Source organism: Vombatus ursinus, unplaced genomic scaffold, assembly GCF_900497805.2.
Source record: "Vombatus ursinus unplaced genomic scaffold, bare-nosed wombat genome assembly UNPS02014818.1, whole genome shotgun sequence".
NCBI classification, from domain to species: Eukaryota; Metazoa; Chordata; class Mammalia; order Diprotodontia; family Vombatidae; genus Vombatus; species Vombatus ursinus.
In genome coordinates, this window is record NW_020954596.1 from 16,442,649 (window position 1) to 16,462,879 (window position 20,231).

The window sequence follows — 20,231 nt, forward strand, 5'->3', positions numbered from 1 at the left end:
GAGGCAGAGAAAAAGGAGTAATGTTATATGAAAGATCAATGGGGTAGTATGGGGAAGTGGAAATGTTACTGTGGTTTTTGATGTATGGAACTAGGGAACCAACATGCTGAAGGTAAGGATATATGTGTGTCTGTATGTATGCACATATATGTGTGTATATGTATATGTATACACACATACATAGACACATGTCTATGGCTGATTCCAAACCATTATTGGAGTGAATCATAGGTACTCTTTGATAACAACTGGATTATAGGAAGTTGATTTCATTTCATCATTTTCAGTTGCTTTCTAATTTAGGTCTCCTAATTACTGCTTCTTAAACTGTGAGTCGGGACCCCATAAGAGGTCGTGAAAAATTTCGCAACATTAAAAGGTTTCTGAATGCGCAAAAATTAATTCGAAATCAAATACATAATTAATCTGAGGTGTTTCTGGCAGCGCTTGCCCATGTTGCATTGTGAAACTTCACTGCAGCCTTGGTTCTGAACATAAAGGATGCCCACTTTGTATTGTGCATGCCCTCAGGCCATGCAACACCAATGAACACTGCCAAAATGTGAGAAGGGGTCACGAGTGGAAAAAGTTTAAGAAGCCCTGTTCTAAGTAATCAGATAGAGGCAGGTACTGTAATGTGGCTAAAGGGACAACCTTTAGAATCATAGAGACTGAAGTTCAAGTTTTATCTCTGATCATACTAGCTGTTTGGGCAGGTCATTTGATTTTAAATTTCCCCACACAACTTTTTAAAAATCATAAATTACAGACAAGTTACTTATCTGCAGAGGAGGAGGGAATTTCTCCACTGGGAATTCCTGACACTGATGAAATAACAGTGTAGACATTTGAGTCAGGACACCCCTCTCCCCCACCCCACACACACCACCACTACTACCACCACCACCACCACATACATACACATGCCAAAAAAAAAAAAGTAATCAGAAGAAGTGCCTTTTAGGCTTTCAGAAAAAACAAAATAAAATTTTCAGATTTACTTCACTGATGGGATCAGGAAACAAAAAAGAGACAAAGGATACAAGTAGGGTTAAGTGTGGTAAAATCCCACAGACCTTGTTCTTCCATGTATGGCATATTTTGATGTGTCATTCTTGGCTGGTTTGCTCAAATATCTAGAACATGGTACTAATGGAACCCAAGTCATAGGTTCAATTTACCGTTTGGGCCATTGTGTTTTGTACATGGTCTTGGGTTAGCTGGGTGATGAGATAAGTCACTGTCTCTGGGCCTTGATTTCATTCCTTATAAAATGAGTGTGTGGAGATAGATAATCCCCAAGGTTCCTTCCATATCTCTAACAGCATGATTCTCTTAGTGTTTCTCTTACAATTTTTAAAGCCTCTCAGTCTATATCTTTAGGACTTAAATTTATTTGGTCACTTTTCTCCATTAAAACCCTAGTTGAAACGTTCTCGTGAAACAGAAGTTCAGTTGAAACCTCTTGTTGAAAAAAATAAGAGAATGATGAAGAAAAATGATGACTTGTTGCAGAGTATACAAAGGATGGAAGAGAAAATTAAAAATCTCACAAGGGAAAATGTAGAAATGGTAAGTCTTTTAAAACATGTGAATAGTTCCATTTCAGCAAATATATTTTATGTATCTTCTATGTTGAGAATGCTAAGCATTCTGTGTGGGGATTATTTAGTTCCCTCCCTCATATCAAATCTTTCAGGGCCTAAACTACTTTCCTTCATGTTCAGGAAGACTTTTGTGACTATTTTGAGCCTATGAGGACCTCTTCCCCCTCTAGTCCAGTAGTACATGTAATCTCCTTTTTCATATAATCTAGTCACTGGCTCTATATGACTGAGCATTTTTCTTTAGTCATTTCATGCATGTAAGACTTTTATCCCTAGTCAACTTCAAGATTTTCATGGGTATGAAGCATGTATTTTACCTCCTCTGTGCCTTTCTCTGAATTGAGGTCACATAAGAGGTTTAATAAAAGCTGGGTACATGTAAGATATGTAATAAATACTTTTCCCCCCTTATAAAACACTATCTCCCATTCCCAGAGTATACAAATATTTTTTAAAAAGGTGAATTTAGTATTATAGAGAGGCAGCTAGGTGGCACAGTGGATAGAGCACTGGGCTTGAAATTATGAAGATTCATCTTCCTGAGTTCAAATGTAGCCTTAGACAGTTTACTAGCTGTGTGACCCTGGGCAAATCATTTAACCCTCTTTGCCTGAGTTTCTTCATTTGTAAAATGAGCTGGAGAAGGAAATGGCAAACCACTCTAGTATCTTTGCCAAGAAAACCCCAAATGGGGTAATGAAGAGTTGGACATGAGTGAAACGGCTGAACAGCAGCATAGGGAATCAATATAGTTTGATAGAATTTAGGAGTTTGAGTTAGGAGACCTGGCTTCAAGAGCTGAGTATAATAATTACTAGCAACTGTACATATTGTGCAATTTCTCTGGGACTCAGTTTCCTCAACTATGAAATGTCTAATTTGTGTATTTGCTATATTGAGAATGCTAAGCATTCTATGTGAGGATTATTTGGTTCCCTCCCTCTTCCCATATCAAATATTTCAGGGCCTAAACTACTTTCCTTCATGTTCAGAAAGACTTTGATGAATATTTTGAGTCTATGAGGACGTCTTCCTCCTCTAAAGTTCAGTATAATATAACAGATAATAATGTCTAACACTACTTTCTTCAAGGGATAGGTGTGAGGATAGCGTTTTATAATTCACAGCATGCCATGTATACATATGTAAGGAGTATAATGAGTGGGGTACTGAACCAGTAGTCATGAATACCTGACTTCAAATCCTGCCCTGACCCTTTCTATTTGTGTAATCATGGGAAACTTACTAAGCTTCTCTGAGCTTCAGGTAACTCTTAAGAGTGTAATTTATAGAGAGTTGTGTTCATCACTACTGAAAAGAGTTTACACTTGAACAGAATTATTGATCCTTAATGTATTGACTACTATAACACATACAATGTAAGCTATTATGCATTCCTTATCTACCATTAATTTGACAAACTGCATTAGTCAATGCTGCTTCAAGGAGATCATCACCTGCAAATACAAAATAGGTTTTTTAGGACCAAAATATAGTGACCTATTGAATCTCAACAAATATGGGGACTTGTAGCAGTAAAATGAAAATCTGTGTAATGAAAGGTAGTACCATCATGTCTAAAAGTTAAATTTGGTTCAATTTATTGTTGCTCTATTTTTTTTTTCTAGAAAGAAAAATTGTCTGCCCAGGCTTCTTTGAAACGTCACACTTCCTTGAATGATCTCAGCCTTACCCGGGACGAACAAGAAATTGAATTCTTGAGGCTTCAGGTCATGGAACAGCAGCTAGTAATCGATGATCTTTCCATGGTACTGACCACATTGCTTTTTTGTTTTTCTCTCTTTTCTTTGCTGTTTCTTTTAAATTTGAAATGGAATGTGCTAGTAGAGGGATTCTTAAACTTTTTGGTCTCAGGACCTTTTATATTCTTAAAAGTTATTGATGACCTTCCACCCCACATATCCATTGATATTTACTACATTAGGAAATAAAATGTGTTAGTATCATCATAAAAATAGTTTTGACCTTGTGGATTTCCTAAAAGAGTCTTGAGGATGACTTGAGGTCCCTGAACCACACTTTGAGAACTTCTGTGCTAGCTGAAAGTGACACTAAGATACCAATCTCAGTGTCCTCAGAGTTGTATTCTTAGGAATTAATGGTCAGAACATTTGAGGACACATTGTTCTTTGATTTTTCATAAAAGTTACACTAAATTCAGTATTATAATGGATATTTATTTCCATAAATTTGTTTCCAAAATTATTTCCATAATTTTTATGACTAAATGATAGAGGCAATGTGGCTTTGAAGTCATGAAGATATAAAGATATTGGGTTAAAGTGCCATCTTTGACATTTACTGAATGTGTGACCCTAGGCAAGTCACTTGAGCTCTAAAGGTCCCAGGCAATTATCTGCAACAGAGGTTCTTAACCTGGAGTCTGTATTTTTTTTTATATTTTGATAACTGTATTTTTTAAGGGGGGGCAGGCGAGGCAATCGGGGTTAAATGACTTGTCCAGGGTCACATAGTTAATAAGTGTCGAATGTCTGAGGCCAGATTTGAACTTAGGTCCTCCTGACTCCAGAGTCAGTGCTCTATCCACTACACCACCTGGCTGCCCCAGGATAACAATTTTAATACAAATGGTTTCCTTTGTAATCTGATGTATTTAGATTTGTACATTCAAAAATATTATTCTGAGAATCTTATGTATTTTATGCCTTCAAAACTGTTATTCTGAGTCCACAGGTTTCACCAGATGGCCAGAAAGATCTACAACATCAAAAAGGTTTACAACCTCCTGATGTGCAGTTTTAAATTTCAGAACTTGTATTAGTTTGTATTATAGATAGTGTTTCTTTACCTCATGGTTCCTGTTATCAAGGAAATCATACATCCCTATGACTTAATGATACCTAGGCCACAATAGGAAAAACACCTTATTTTCATGTTTCTCTTAAAATTCTTTCTGATATACCATCTCTCCTCTCACTGTAAATGAGTCTATATCAGGGCTGTCAGGTGTAATGGTAAGGTAGCTGGATTTAGAAGCAAGGGACCAGAGTTCAAATCCTGAACCTGACACTGATGAAAACTATAGGTGTCACTCCATTTTTCTAAGCCTTGATTAATTGTAAAGTGCAGATATGTATGCTATCTTTTTCAAGGAGCTGTTGTAAGGAAAGTGTTATGTGAAGCTGAAACTTATTAGCGCTCCTGAAGTTAGTCTTGTATAATGGCCTAGCATACTGAACTTAGGGCTAGGAAGACCTAAATTTAAATCCTGCCTCAGACACTTGCTAGCTATGTGATCTTGTGTAAGTTACTCAACTCCTCTTAGCCTCAGTTTCCTCATCTGTAGAATGGGGATAATAATAATAGTTCCTACTTAGAAGGCTTGTGGTAATGATAAAAAGAGGTAATACATGTAAATTTCTTTGCAAACCTTAAAGTGACAAGTGCTAGACATTATGATTAAAATAGAAATGTGAGACATCATTATTCTTTCACTTTGCCTTTTTTTTTAGACAAATAGATCATATGTGCTTCTCAGACCCTCATATTTCTTTTTAATCTTGAATATTTCAGGGTCCTAATTCATACCCAAGATTTTGAATCTTATTTTTTTTCCAAGAAGAGTATTGAAAATTCACTAAGCAAGTGTGTGTTTCTCTGATGTTTCTTTGCCCTCAGAAGATAAATAGCACTGAGTTAGTGTAGGTGTAAGTGTCTTATTTAGTTCTGCTGTTTCACAGATAGAGTCCTGCATATCTCTGACTCTGCATAAAATAAATCTGAGACCATGCAGAAGACCATTTATCTTCAAGACATATCTAGGTTGACCCTCAAGCTAATATTACGTGAATATTATTGTTTCCCTGTCAGGGGTTAGGACTTGGATGGGGAATTTTTTCCTGAATGAATTTTTGAAGAGATTATGGAAAAGATAGGCAATCTACTAGCCACCAAAATTTTACTTATTCCATGTTATTTATTTTTAAATTTTTATTATTTATTTTTAACATTCTTTTTAAATTTTGAGTTCTAGATTCTCTCCCTCCCTCCTACCCTCCCACCCACTAAGAAGGCAAACAACATGTTATCAGTTATGCATGTGAAATAATGCAAAACATGTTAAGCTACCAATATTTTAGACAAGCCTATGTGGCAAAGTCACAGTGTGATTTTGTTGTCTATTCTGAGAGAAATAGAATCACTTCTGTGTGCCTGGTCAGATACTGAAATGAGAAACATTTAGAGAATCTTGAGACCAGATTTGCAAAATCAGCTTGATTTTTCTTTTGCATTATTTAACCCAAGCTAAAAATGACATCTGGTTTATTTCCTTCTAGGAAAGAGAACGTTTATTGCGCTCAAAGAGACACAAACGACTGCCAAAACTGCCAAAGGTGAGATATTCCGTGCCTCAACTGTCCTCTAGTGGGGGTTAGTCCTGAAATGCCGGCCACTTGGTTGTGTGCTGCCAGCTGAAGCTGTGCTCATGTCCCAGCCCTGTGTTGAGGGAGGCAAAAATAAATAGGATATTGGTGTTTAGGGATACATCTGAGAATGGGGAGGGGAAGAAGGAACATGGAACAAGGCTTAGACTGTGGTTGAATCTATTATCCAAAAGAGTAGACCAAACATCCTCCTAAGGTCGGAGCCAAGAAAAGTTCACTACAATAAGGCAACTACATTGAAAGGTTATACAGGGAACCGAAGTCAGGGCAGCAGCTCTATAGCTAATGGGGTGGAATGAAGAGGAGGCTAGGGAGGAAAAGTAGCAGAGTGGGGAGGAGACAGAGAGGGAACATTCTGTCTAGAGTAAGTTCAGGAAAGAAACATGGAGAGAGAGGCATAGTGTCCTCAGATTATAGTTTGCTCTATCAGAGACTGCTTCTTTTTTGGGGGGCGGTGGTTGGGGAAAGGTGGTTTGATAGAATGGCATGCTGATAATGGCAATCCTATCCACTCTCCCTCCTCACTCAGCTCTATCTTTCCCACTATAAGTCTGGACACATAGATTCTCATGAGAGAGAAAATATTGCAATTTATCTACTTAATGGCTTTTGAATTCAGATTTACCATCTTTTTGTGCTAAGGGCATATTACAGGCACAGCTATCCTCATAGTCTTTGGGGTATCTAAGAGAGTTGATTTCATTAATCTCATGTTAGGACTTGTCTGCTGCCTTCAATTTTATAACACAGATAGAAATTATGACATCTTTATGCTAATAAAGAAATGAAATAGGTTTAGAAGAGACCCAGTAGACTAAGTAAGCACATTTCTACATTTGTCAGACAGTTCTGGAGCTCCCAAGATGTCAGAAAGAAACACAAATTATTTTGCCATGTTATGTGACCCAGTTATTATTTACTGATGAAAATGTTACTTAAATGTTATGACTTTAAATCTCAGGGTATATGAACCTAAATTCAGAACTTAAATCATTGATATTTTGAAGTGATTAAAATATTATTCCTTCAGTTTTAGATCATGAAATAGGATGGCCAGAATGAGCCCTGCTATCCTTTAAAAATGAAAGATATACATATGTGTATGTGTGTGTGTGTGGTGTTGTAGGAGGAGGAGGATAAGGAGGAGGAGGAGGAGCATGAGGAGGTAGAAGAAAAAGAGATAGAACTAGTAGAAGAAAGGATTCTTCTGGAAGATGCCCTCTTTCCATTTTCCTGAAGCTCATCTCTTAGCACGAGTTCCAGCTGAGAGAACACATTGGGAGGAGTGGGTATTCAAGCCATTTCTGCCTACCCAGACAGGATCCTATCTTGCAGGGCATTACCGACAGCCTGAAGTTAGTACTTGGAAGCTCCTAAACTGACAAGATGCTGGTGTAGACTCCCGAAGAAGCAGAATCTATATATACGGTTTCATTAGCCTCTTTGACTGGACAGGCTGCTTCAGAGTTGCCTATTGAAGTTTTCACTCGGTGCTCTTTTGGTTGATCCAAAAGAGATCCTTCTAGAGTAGGGAATCTTAATCTTGTTTCTGTTCCTTCGGCAGTTTGGTGAAGCTATAGCCCCTTCACAGTATAACATTTTAAAATTCATAAAATTTAATGCATAACACATGGTCAAGAACACCTGTATTTAGGTCATTTATAAAATCTATTTCATGAAGATAAAATCCAAGAGGCAAGAAAAAAGTTGGTATTAGGCAGTGTTTCTAGTTGTATGAGAAATATATTTGTTTATGTTTATCATCTGAAGCACTTGACAATCAATTGAGAGACACTATTGATTGAATCAGATACAAATGTCTGTTATTTAACCTCAACTGGCCTCTCATTGCTACACGACACTGGTTGTTCAGCTTATTTGGAAGAGGAGGAAATTGAGGCCAACAGGGTTAAGTGACTTGTCCAGGGTCATACAGCTAGTTAGTGTCTGAGGCTGGATTTTAATCCACGTCTTCCTGACTCCATGCCCGGTATTCTAGCTACTGCACTATCCATCTAGCTGCTCTTGTGATGATGGTCATCATCTCTTATTGACTCTCTGACACATTGTTTATGTTGTCTTTTCTAAATTTCCACTTAAGCCTCTAGAGGCCTAGTCCCACCCTCATCCTTTCTTGTTCTATGAGAAAGCCTCCTAATTTTCTAGCAAGATGGAGTCTGTCATAGGGGAGGTCTGTCATTACCTCATTTTTATCACTCCTAAGCTGTGAGCTTTTGGCCAAGGGTTACATTTCTTTTTATCTTTGTAGCCCTTAACTTAGGATAATGCTTTGCTTATTGTAGACAGATCCATTTTAGTTGAATATGAATTTGTTTACTATATGTCATACATGAATATTTACATTTTGTTACTTTGATGAAGCCAGGAGGCCATCATTTGGTTATTCTACACACTGGTGAGATACTTTTGGTCTGTGCCCTCAATAAAACTTCTTCGGAATATATTTATCTGCTCAGTGTTTTGGAGGTCTTCCTGTCCAAGTAGAATAGACATCTGTTATCCTTCAAACTTCCTACATGACCAGCCCACCTCATATTCTTATCATAAATATCCTGAAGGACATTTCATGAATATAAGTCAACATTAATAACATTCTGTGACATGCTTTCGTCCATTGTAGTGGGGGGATATGGAATAGAGGGGATGCTATATCGTCATGGGTCTCCCCAGTTCTCTTTGGATGACACAAGGATTTGATTTTTAAAAGAAAAAAAATGTTATTCTCTGATTGACAGTCATTTAGCATAACCAGAAAATACTGATCTTGTGAAAATGTCTGTATCAGGAATCATTGAAAGAACTCTACTATTTCTTTTTTTATTGTACTTTTTTTTTAGTTTTTAATTTATCCCCCACCTAGCTCCCCTCTCATCCCCCCAATTTAGAAAAAAAGAAAACTTGTAACAAATATGCATAATGATGCAAAGCAAATTCTAACATTAGCCATATCCAAAAATATGACTCATTCTGAATGTGTGTCTGTCACCTCTTTATCAGGAGGTAAGTAGCTCTGTCTATGGCCCTCTGAAATTATATTTTATAATTTTATTGTTTAGAATTCTTGAGTCTTTCAAAAATTGCTTTTCTTTATAATGTCATTATAGTAAATTGTTTTCTCCTGGTTTTGCTCATTCAATGGTTCATTTAGATCTCTATTTTCTCTGAAACCTCCTAATTCATCACTTCTTATAGTACAGTAATATTAAATTCATATGCCACAAATTAGCCATTACCCAATTTTTGTTGTTGTTAGTTGTTTCAGTCACTTCTGACTCTTCATGACCCTATTTGAGGTTTTCTTGGCAAAGATACTAGAGGGTTTTTTTTTTTCCATTCCCTTCTCCAGCTCATTTTACAGATGAGGATCTGAGGCAAACAGAGTTAAGAGACTTGTCCAGGGTCACACAGCTAGTCAGTGCCTGTGACTGGATTTGAACTCATGAAGATGTTTCTTCCTGGTTCTAAGCCCAGAGCTGTAGTCACTGTGTCACCTAGTTGTCTCTATTACCCAATGGATAAACACTTCCATAGTTTCCAGGTTTTTTTTTTGCAAGAGCTACAATGCATTTTATATGTATGAGACGTATAGAATTCTCCCAGAAAGCCTTGCCATTTAGAAACAGATGCAAACAGCCCTGCCCCAACCCAATCCTGAGAGCAAAACCAGAAAATACTATTCATCTGAGTCAGGATTGCTCTCTGATGCCCTGAAGAAGACCAAGACTACATGCCAGAATGTAACTGGGAAACTAAGCAATGAAGCCAAACTCTTGTTGATACTGAGGTAACATCCAGCCCTGAATCATGCTTGTCTTTTAATTCAGCAGATACTTACTGACCATACACTCTGCATACATTTGTGCAAAGCGTCTTGAAGGATACAAAGCATTATCCCCATCAAACTTAAAGAGTTTAGAAGATAAGAAAAGATAGTAATACTGTTACTGCTGCTGCTAATTCACTTTCTAAATCATGATGCAGTACACAATCTAGTTAAATCCATTGAGCCCTGCAAGACAGTAATGAAAACATAATCATGTTTTATTTTGTTTCCAAACCATTCATTTGTGTATTCATATATTCTTCTAAAATAGGTAATTTTGTTTTGATACAGCAAACATTTTGATATGGCAGACATTTCCAAGAAATATTGAAACAAACCATTTATATATTCTTGTATATACATTTATCCATTCAGAGATACATTCTCTGAATTTCAGTTTGAATCAGTTCAACAAGCATTTCTTAAGCACCATCTTTATGCCAGACACCATGTTAGGGAGAGGCAACAAATTGATCAATCAATACATAGGCATTTATCAAATATTTACCATGTGCTAGGCACTATGCTAAGCCTTTGAATCAAAAACAAAAACAAAACAAAAAACAGAAAACAAACAAGCAAAAAAACTAAAGTGAACTTTAGTTCCTGATTAGGAGAGGCAATTGTATTCTGACATGGGACAAATAAATGCAAAAGATATGCAAAAGAAACAAAAATAATAGGGGGTAGTGGGGTTATGGGGAGATCAACCCCCATAGTTTATTGATAGTTACAAGAAAGCAGCAGTGTATCCCTTACCTTTGGCTATATGGTACTAACATTGATGATTGTCTTTGACCAGTTTTGTTGCCATTCCATGTTGGCGTTGATTATATTGTTGTAGTCAATGTGCATAGTCTTCTTCTGTTCACTCTACATCACTTCATGTTAGTCTCCATTTCTCCAAATTTTTCATGTTTGTCATTCTGTATGACATAGTAATATTCCACTTGGATCATAGATTTAGAGCTGAAAGGGACCTTCGAGATCAGCTAGTCCAATCCCCTTATTTTAAAAATATTTTATTACTTTATTATTAATTTTAAAATGTATATTTAATTAATTATACAATTAACTTATTATTTTATTATCATATATTATTAAATATTTCCCAATTACATTTAAAAATTTTTAACATTCATTTTGAAAAATTTGAGTTTCAAATTCTCTCTGTCCCTCCCACCCTTTTTCACCCCTTGAGAAGACAAGGAAAATTATATTAATTATGCATGTGAAGTAATACAAAACATATTTCCATGTTAGCCAAATCACAAAAGAAAACACATACACACAAGAAAAAAAAAAATAAAAAGGTTAAAAAAGTATGCTTCAGTCTTCGCTCAGAGTTCATCAGTTTTCTCTCTGGAGGTGGATAATCTAATCCCCTCATTTTACAGATGAAGAAACTAAGGTCCAGAGAGGAAAAGTCATTTGCCCAATGTCATGTAGATAGTAAGTAGTAACCTAGGACCACTAGGTGAAATTTACTGAGAGAAAAATGCAGCTTGTCACCAATCAGAATTGCCTGAAAATGAGATTGATTGTTTCATGTAATAGTTAATTGCCTATAACTAGATGGGTTCAAGTCTAGACTAATGACTACTCCTCAGGGAGTGACTCTGTAGTCAAAAGACCTGGGTTCAAATCCTAGACTGCAATTGCTAGATGTATGATTTTGGACAACTCATTTACCTCTCTGGACCCCAATGTTCTCTTTACACCTAGGGGGTAGTACTAGATGGCCACTGAGATCCTTCCCAGCAAAATCCTAAGACTCTTAAAGTATTTTCCAACTCAAATTCCCCATTTCTTCTTAATGGAGTTCAGCAATGGCTCCTTTGACAATTGTTTTTTTTTGGTCTGTTTGATTTGGTTTGGTATTGACATGGGATTTTATTGTTGCAAGGAATTCCTTGGAGAGATCACTGTTTCCTTAAATGCAGGTCAGCACTTGTTCTTCAACTTCTAATCAGAATGAGTTGTCTGGGTCCCTGAGAGTCTGTGACTTGCTCAAGGTCACACATCCAGAATGTGTCAAAGATGGCACTTGAACTCAACTGATCATGACTCCAAAACCAGCTCCCTGTTCATTACCCCTCACTGTCTCTCAAGATTACTTTGAAGAACAATCTCTTCTAAGATTTGTTTGCTTAAGGACCTGCCTAAAGTTAAACAGGATGAAAAATTCCCGGTTACGTTAGTTGCATAGACACAAGACGGTTTAAAGGGAAACACCTATTTTAAAATCTCCTTGAAAATTTCCATCCCCCTCTTACCTCCTTCTCCTCTGGCACAAATAAATAAGCAAACAAAGCCCCTCATTTTTCTTTCAGTATCTAATGGAGACAGAACACTCTAAGCAGGTTACTGTTGCTAGAGACGCTCCCCAATGCACCCATCTGTAATCCCCATGGGGAGGTTTCAGAGCATAGAGTATTACTGCTGACAACCTGCTCAGGTCTTTGTGAGATGAAGGTTGGGGAGGAGCTCGAAGCCCTCCATGTGAAAAGGCACTTAACAGAGAAATACCCTTGCAGAGGATAAGCCTGGGTGTTCTTCCTTCTGACAATCCTGACAGCAGCAAGACCATGCAAATTGGCTAATTGCATGTCACGCTGGACTCACTGTGTGCCAGACATTCCATGAGCAAGCATCTTTTCTGATTCAAGTGTGCCTTCAGCCATTTGCATCAGTTCCCAGAACTTTACAGCAGAATACTGAGCAAGCAAAATTGCATGGGAGGCATATTATATGATAAAGAAATAATGATAAGGAATTGGGGGAGAGAGTGGAGTTTTGGGATTAGTTTCTTCTAAAATGATCATGAAAGAATCGAAAGAAGATTCAATCTAGTTATGTGGCTTTTAGAAAAGAGCATATGCTAAATTAACAAGTGCTTCTCAAACATCTTTGCACTATGGAATATATCCTATTTGTATTATACTTCTCATTTTTCCTTTGTCTGTGTGCCCTGGTGTGTCTGTATTTTTCTGGCTGCCAAGAAATGACCTATAAACACGAAGGTAAGGAGCCCTACGTAGATGGCTGGGGTTGGGGGTATGCTTTTTGTGTTTCAGTGAAATGGTATTAATTTAATGTGGCAGCTTTTCCCATTAAGATGGACGTGGTTGATACAGGATGTGCAAAAGAAGAGGGGACACAAATGAGCTCAATATAAATGAAGAATTTTTATTGTTCATGTGTTGTATGCCTGTCTCTTTGTCCATTTACTGTGCTAAGAATTTTTACATCAATACATGTCAAGTATGGATGGTGAAGGAAAATATCTTTGTCAGCCTTTTTAATTTTTTTTAACTAATGTGCATTTAAAAAAAATTGGAACAAATCTAGGATGAGACAGTGATTTATGGCCTGAAATGTTTAAAGAAAATTGAAGTTCAAATGATATTACTCTTAATACTGTGGGAAAGACCTAGTAGTCTATTTATGAAGATCAGAGGACAAATATTTATTGAATATACCCAGAATGAGGTTAGTGTTCAAATTATGTAAGTATAATTTGGATTTTCAAACATGTTTTAAAACAGTTTCTTCTCAAAAACTTGTTTGCCCCTTTAAAGAGGATTTTTTTTTTCTGGGAGAGCTTTACTTTCAAACACCATTTGCAAATTTTAGTGTATATAATTATATTCAGAAAATCAAGATGAGGCAAAAGTTACTTTGCAGTTGAAGGCATTGAAGAGCTTTGTAATATGCTCAATTATAAGTGGCCAAAGGAAATTATTTAGTTTATATTTCAGCTTTCTTTGTAGGAAGAACACTGAATTTGGAGTCATAGGATTTGAATTCATATCCTGGCACTAGTACTTAATATCTGTGTGACCTTAGGTAAATTCCTTAGGCTCTCTGATTCTCATTTTCCACATCTGTAAAATTAAGAGGTTGGACTAGATGGGCCTTAGATTCCTTCAAGATGTAAATTTCATGAACCAGTATTTGTTGACAATTCAGTTTGACTTAGTCCTTTACCCCTTTCTATAAAATGCGGGGCTCGCTGCCACCTCTTAACCCTGTAAGCCTATGAAAATATTGGAGAGTTCTCTGGTTACTTTGTGCTCACCTTATATAAAGAGACAATTACAAATATTCATGTTATAATAATATCCAAATCTCATTTGTGAAAATGATTATTAACATGTTAACATTTGTTAAAAGTTTATATATGTATATTATACATTGATTTAATATTGTTGTATACCTGGAAAGTGAGTTCATTTTTGTTAAGGACTTAATTTTATCTTTGAAGGTCTATTACTTTCATTAACATAATATGATTTTTAAAATGTGAGTTCGTGTTGCATAATTGTGTTTCATTTTATTTTATAGTTATACTGTTTCAGTGATGTATATATATATATATACATACACACATACACATACATATGTATATGTGTATTACATATACACAGATATATTCACATATATAATATTGATATATAAATGTGTTATATACATATGTGTATATGTGTGTACATATATACACATATACATATTTAAATCTCCATGTCTTAGTACTAGAAGTTAACAACAGTACTTTTACTTCTTGGTAATTGAGTACTTAACCTTTAACACCCAGCATGGCTGATAGAGGTATAATTGATGGTTATGATGGGAGCCAACATGCAGTAATGGATTGGAAAGTGTATTCCTTGACAATGATTCATAAGGTTGTCATTAATGAATGTAGCCATCCTTCTGCAGCCCGACAACCAGTCAGTGGAACAACAAACAGGGAAATGGTCCCTTGAGACATGGTAATTAGTGGTGTTTACAAGAAATAAAATACCCAGAACACTTCAGTGTCACAAAAATGATGCTTCATTCCAAGGTTATGTGGTTTTCAGTAAAAAAAAATTGATTATATTAGCATGTGATTGCTGAACTACCAATTTTCTTCTACAGAATGGCACTATTTTATATTCATGTAAATTACAATTTATTATTGCATGTTGAAACCTTAGTAGAAAAATGGTGCTTTTGTTGTTTTACAATCAGTGACAAGTAAAGTTTTGTTACTTATTTTAAAAATCTATTTTGCACATAAAATTCATATATTTTTATGATTTGGATATTTTTGAAGCTCGTTTGATTTTTTTTATTTTCATAAAGAGCGTAGTGTGTGTACATATATATCTATACTTTTTCCTTTAATTGTTAAGGAGATTTAAAAATTGGCAATATCCCTCTTTTTTTGTTATACAATTTACATCTTCAAAATGGGGGTGGGCAAACCCTTAAATATTTGTGGATGGAAAAATAGACTTGGCCTCAAGCTCATCAGCAGAAGACACATTTGCTAGAATGAATACTCATTAGCTTAAGTCAAATTAAAATCCTTTGATTCCCTGGAATTGCTGCAGAGAATGCTATAGGATTTGCTACCTGTAGGATATATGGCCACAGCTAGTTTGTTTTTTGAATGTGAATTTTTCTCTCCTATTAAAAAGAAAACACAGTTTATTGTAATTTGTGACTGTCACGTTCAATGCATTTCCAGCATACAATCCCATGTACCCTCCAACCCCCTGCAAATACAGTACCAGAGTTTAAGGCAAAAGAGAGGCTGCACTTCACATACAGTGAATGTGAATGGGCAATTTGAACTTAAGACTACAATTAGCACATTTATTGAAGATCAGCTATGTAGATACTGAGAGGGGCACATAGTATAATGGAGAAAGTACTTGACGTAGAATCAGGAAGACACGGGTTCAAATTATGCCTTAAAATAAATTAGGTATTTGCACTTACTAACTGTGTGACTCTGAACAAGTTATTTAATGTCACTAGCCTCAGTTGCCTCATCTATAAAATAAGGGAATTGGACTCGATGGTCTCCTGGTCCCTTCTGGCTTTAAATCTGTGATCCTATTACATTGTGTTGAGTGCTAGGGATAGAAAGAAAAGAAACAATGGGAAAAAAAAATCTTTGCCCTCAAGGAATTTACATTCTATTATGGGAACAACAAATTCACTTGTAAGCATATGTTATCAACACAAAATCAATACAAGACAATATAAAGAGTGAGGACACTAGCAGTTGTGGGGGTAGGAAAGGCTTTGTGTAGAAGATGATGCTTGAGCTGAGACTTAAAGATTCTATGAGTAGGAGGTGTAGGGGTAGTACTTTCCTGGCATGAGAGAAAACTGTTGATTTCCAGAGTACTGTCAATCTTAGACTAGATTCTAGTGACTAGAATTTTAAAATGTTAATATTGGGAGAAATCTTAGGACATAGAATCTTAGTGACCTTGAGGCATAGAACGTGGGATACGGCAGTTAGAATGGAACGTAAAATGTAGAGTGTTAAAGCCAAGAAGGATTATATAACATAATCTTTGAGACAGAAGGGATCTTAGAATATAGAATGGCAAATCTAGTAGGGACCTGGGAACACAGAGTCATAGTTTTGGAAGGGTCATTAGAGGCTATCTGACATGACACCCTCATCTTACACATGAATAAGATTAGGCTTAGAGGAGCAGTGATTGAATAAAATCTTGCAATGAAATAGTGGCATTATTGGAGTGGGAATCCAGGCCTCTTGACTCCCAAGTCAGTGTATTTTCTATTTTACCTTTTTGACCACCGTCTAATGTTTTATCTTGTTGAAGACAGAAGCATCCCCACTTATTTGTGGAATAATCACTAATGTTTCAGAAGCATTATAAATGGTTTAGCATTTACTTATTAAGCATTTCCATTCTAGGCAAATACTAAGTGCCAGGTGAAACCTGATGTTAGATTTAATTCCTCAATTTATGAGACAAAGGTTGGAAATACAGTAAGTCCTTGACCAGGAGTGTTTCATTTCCTTGTATTTGGGAACTTCAGATGGTTCAAGATGGGCCTCTTTGAAGAAGGAGTGAGATTGAGACTGTTGAAGAGAATTTTGAAGGATATAAATAAAATGATATTGGCTTAGAAGGATGGTGGAATATACTAGAGGGACTTAGGCAAGAGTGGGAAGAAATAATGATAGAGATGGTTTACAAAAAAAAAACAAAAAACTTCAACCTGAATATTGTCAACCACAACATCATAGGACAAGGCTACAGTTAATCATGAGTGCACGAGGAAGTAGTCATCTTATCCAAACCCTTCATTTTTTCAGATGAGGAAACTATGGCTCAAGGACATTGAGTGATTTGCGCAAGGTCACATAGGTAGCAAACATCAGAAGCAGGATTTGAACTGAGAAACTAGTGGCTGGATGGCTACTTGTCTGGGGTATTGTAACAATATTTTATTTCCCTACATACACAATTACATGTCAAGACAATTTTTAACATTTATTTTTACAAGGTTTTGAGTTCCAAAATTTTCTTCCTCATTCCCCTCTCCTTCCCTCTTCCTAAAATGGTAGGCAATTTGATATAGGTTATACATGTGATATCATGTAGAACATATTTTCGTGTTAATCACAGTTGTGAAAGAAGAAACAGATCAAAAGGGAAAAAAAACATGAAAGATAATAGAGTAAGTGAAATAAGTAGGCTTCAATCTGCATTCAGAGTCCATTCATTCTTTATCTGGATGTGGGTAACATTCTTTTGTGAGTCCTTTCTACTTGTCTTAGATCATTGTGTTGCTGAGAAAAGCTGAGTCATTCATAGCTGATCATCACACAATGTTGCTGATATTGTATATAATGCTTTCCTTAAATTTTCCTCAATCAATTGGGGAATGGCTTGTATTATTCTTATAAATTTGACTCAGTATTCTATATATTTTAGAAATGAGGCCTTTATCAGAGATACTCGCTGTAAAGATTGTTTCCCACTTTTCTGCTTTCCTTCTAATCTTGGTTGCATTGGTTTTGTTTGTGCAAAAGCTTTTTAATTTCATATAATCAAAATTATCTGTTTTACATTTTGTAATGCTCTCTATCTCTTGTTTGGTCATGAACCTGTAACTCACTTAACGTCTCCCTTAATAATTTGAATGCTATACCACTTGGTGCATATATGTTTAATATTGACATTACTTCATTTGTCTATAGTGCCTTTTTTAGCAAGATATAGTTTCTTTCCTTATCTCTTTTAATTAAGTCTGGTTTTGCTTTTGCTTTGTCTGAGATCAGAATTGCTGTTCCTGCCTTTTTTTTTTTTACTTCAGCTGAAACATAATAGATTCTTCTCCGACCCCTTACTTTCACTCTGTGTGTGTCTCTCTGTTTCAAGTATGTTTCTTGTAAACAACATATTGTAGGATTCTGGTTTTTGATTCAGCCTGCCATCTGCTTCCATTTTATGGGAGAGTTCTTCCCATTCACATTCACAGTTATGAATACTGTGTATTTCCCTCCATCCTATTTTTCCTCCCAATTGTCCTCTCTTTCCTTTCATCCTTTCCCTCTTTGACAGTATTTTGCTTCTGTCTGCTGCCTCTCCTGGTCTGCTCTCTCTTCTGTCCACACCCCCCTCCCCTGCTGCCTTACTTAAGATAGATTTCTTTATTCAACTAATTGTGTATATTATTCCCTCTCTGAGACAATATTGATAAGAGTAAGGTTCAAGCGATGTCCATTGTCCACCCTCCCATCTTTCCCTCCACTGTAATAAGTTTTTTGTACATCTTTATTTGAAATAATTTACCCTTCCTTCTGTACCTAGTGTATTCCTCTTTCTAATTCCTTAATTTTTATGTCATTCCCTCAAATTTGCCTTATACCTGTGCGCTCTATCTATGTATATTCCTTCTAGCTGTCCTATTAGTGGTACAATTTTTAAGAATTACAAGTATCATCTTCCCATACAGGGATGTAAATAGTTCAGCTCCATTGAATCCCTTATACTTTCTTTCCGCTTTTTACCTTTTTAGGCTTCTCTTGGGTCTTGATAGTGGAGATCAACTTTTTGGTCAATTCTGGTCTTCTCTTTATGAAAGCTTGAAATCCTTCTATTTCATCTAATGACCATTTCCCCCCTTGAAATATTATGCTTAATTTCACTGGGTAGGTGATTCTTAGTTGTAGTCCTATCTCCTTTGCCTTCTGGAATATCATGTTCCATGACCTCAGATCCTTTAATGTTGCAGCTGCTAAATTCTGTGTAATACTGATTGTGGCTCCCCAATATTTGAATTGTTTTTTTCTGGCCACTTGCAGTATTTTTTCCTTGTCCTGATAGTTCTGAAATTTGGCTATAATGATCCTTAGAGTTTTTATTTTGGGATTTCTTTCCTGAGGTGATCGGTGGATTCTTTCAATGCCTAATTTTATCTCTGGTTCCAGGATATCAGGGCAGTTTTATTTGATAATTTCTTGAAAGATGTCTAACTTTTGGAGGTTGCCTTTTTGCCCAGAGCTACACTGATGCATGTGGCAGTTCTTGTAGCTGGAGTCTGCCCATTTCTCTGGTTATTCTGAAGCGTGGGATGGGGTCCTGGTATTGGTGTTTGCCTACTGCACCACACTGGGGCTCAGGATCTCCCACTGGTTTGCTGAGGTGGGGCTGGCTGCTGGCTTGCTGGGACACTTCCTGTCTTGGACCACACTCCCCTTATACCCAAGTAAGACAGATCTTTCCTGCCAATCTTCCAAATTTCTTGGACTAAAAGATTGTTTCAATCCATCTTTTTGCTGGATCTGCTGTTCCAGGAGTTTTGGGGTGCTATTTTATGGTTGGTTAGAAGTGAATATGGGAGAGTTATGGCAATTTTCTGCTTCCTCCACCATCTTGGTTCCCAGAAGTCACTCTCTGGGATATTATAGAGGACATCATGCTCCAGTATAGGTTGACCTCTGCGATCTCTTCCAATTCAGAATCTGTGATTTTGTTAATGGTATTGATCAGATGGATTTATTTTTCTCTGGCTTGTACTTGAATCATTGAAGATTTACGTGAAGCTAGAGGCAGAAGAAAATAATCTTTGGTAACTTAGAAGCTACCTGAAATGATCTTTATCTTGGTTTTCTAGACTTTTTAGATTTTGAGGAAGTCACTTAAATCTCTCATGTTTTAGTTGTCTGTAAACTAGGCTTATAATGCTGGTCATTAAAATCACTTCAGAAATGCACTTTTGGGGGACATAGGGGAAGCTCATCATTAGATGTTTAGACACCAAGTGTTTTTCTTTGGATTCAGCAAGCCATGAAGGCCATATACTAACATATAGAATGATTGGAAAGTGTAAGGAACATAGATCCTTGAAATATTGCAATAAGAGGACTCAAAAGCATTTTTAATAATAACATTCACTAGCATTTGTGTAGTGCTTTAAACTTTGCAAAGTGCTTTACATGTTATCTTATTTGATTCTCACTAAACCTCTTTAAGATAATTGCTCTTGTTATCTCCATTTTCCTGATGAGGAAACTGAGACCCCGAG

General features: G+C 36.3%; 1 protein-coding gene across 1 annotated transcript in view; it reads left to right on the forward strand.

The window, feature by feature from the left end:
- JAKMIP1 (janus kinase and microtubule interacting protein 1) overlaps positions 1 to 20,231 on the forward strand; it is a 178,082-nt gene that overhangs the window by 137,102 nt on the left and 20,749 nt on the right. The window contains exons 7-9 of the mRNA XM_027836396.1: positions 1,426 to 1,572; positions 3,236 to 3,376; positions 5,927 to 5,983. Coding sequence (XP_027692197.1) covers positions 1,426 to 1,572; positions 3,236 to 3,376; positions 5,927 to 5,983 — 345 coding nt within the window. The remainder of the gene's footprint in view (positions 1 to 1,425; positions 1,573 to 3,235; positions 3,377 to 5,926; positions 5,984 to 20,231) is intronic.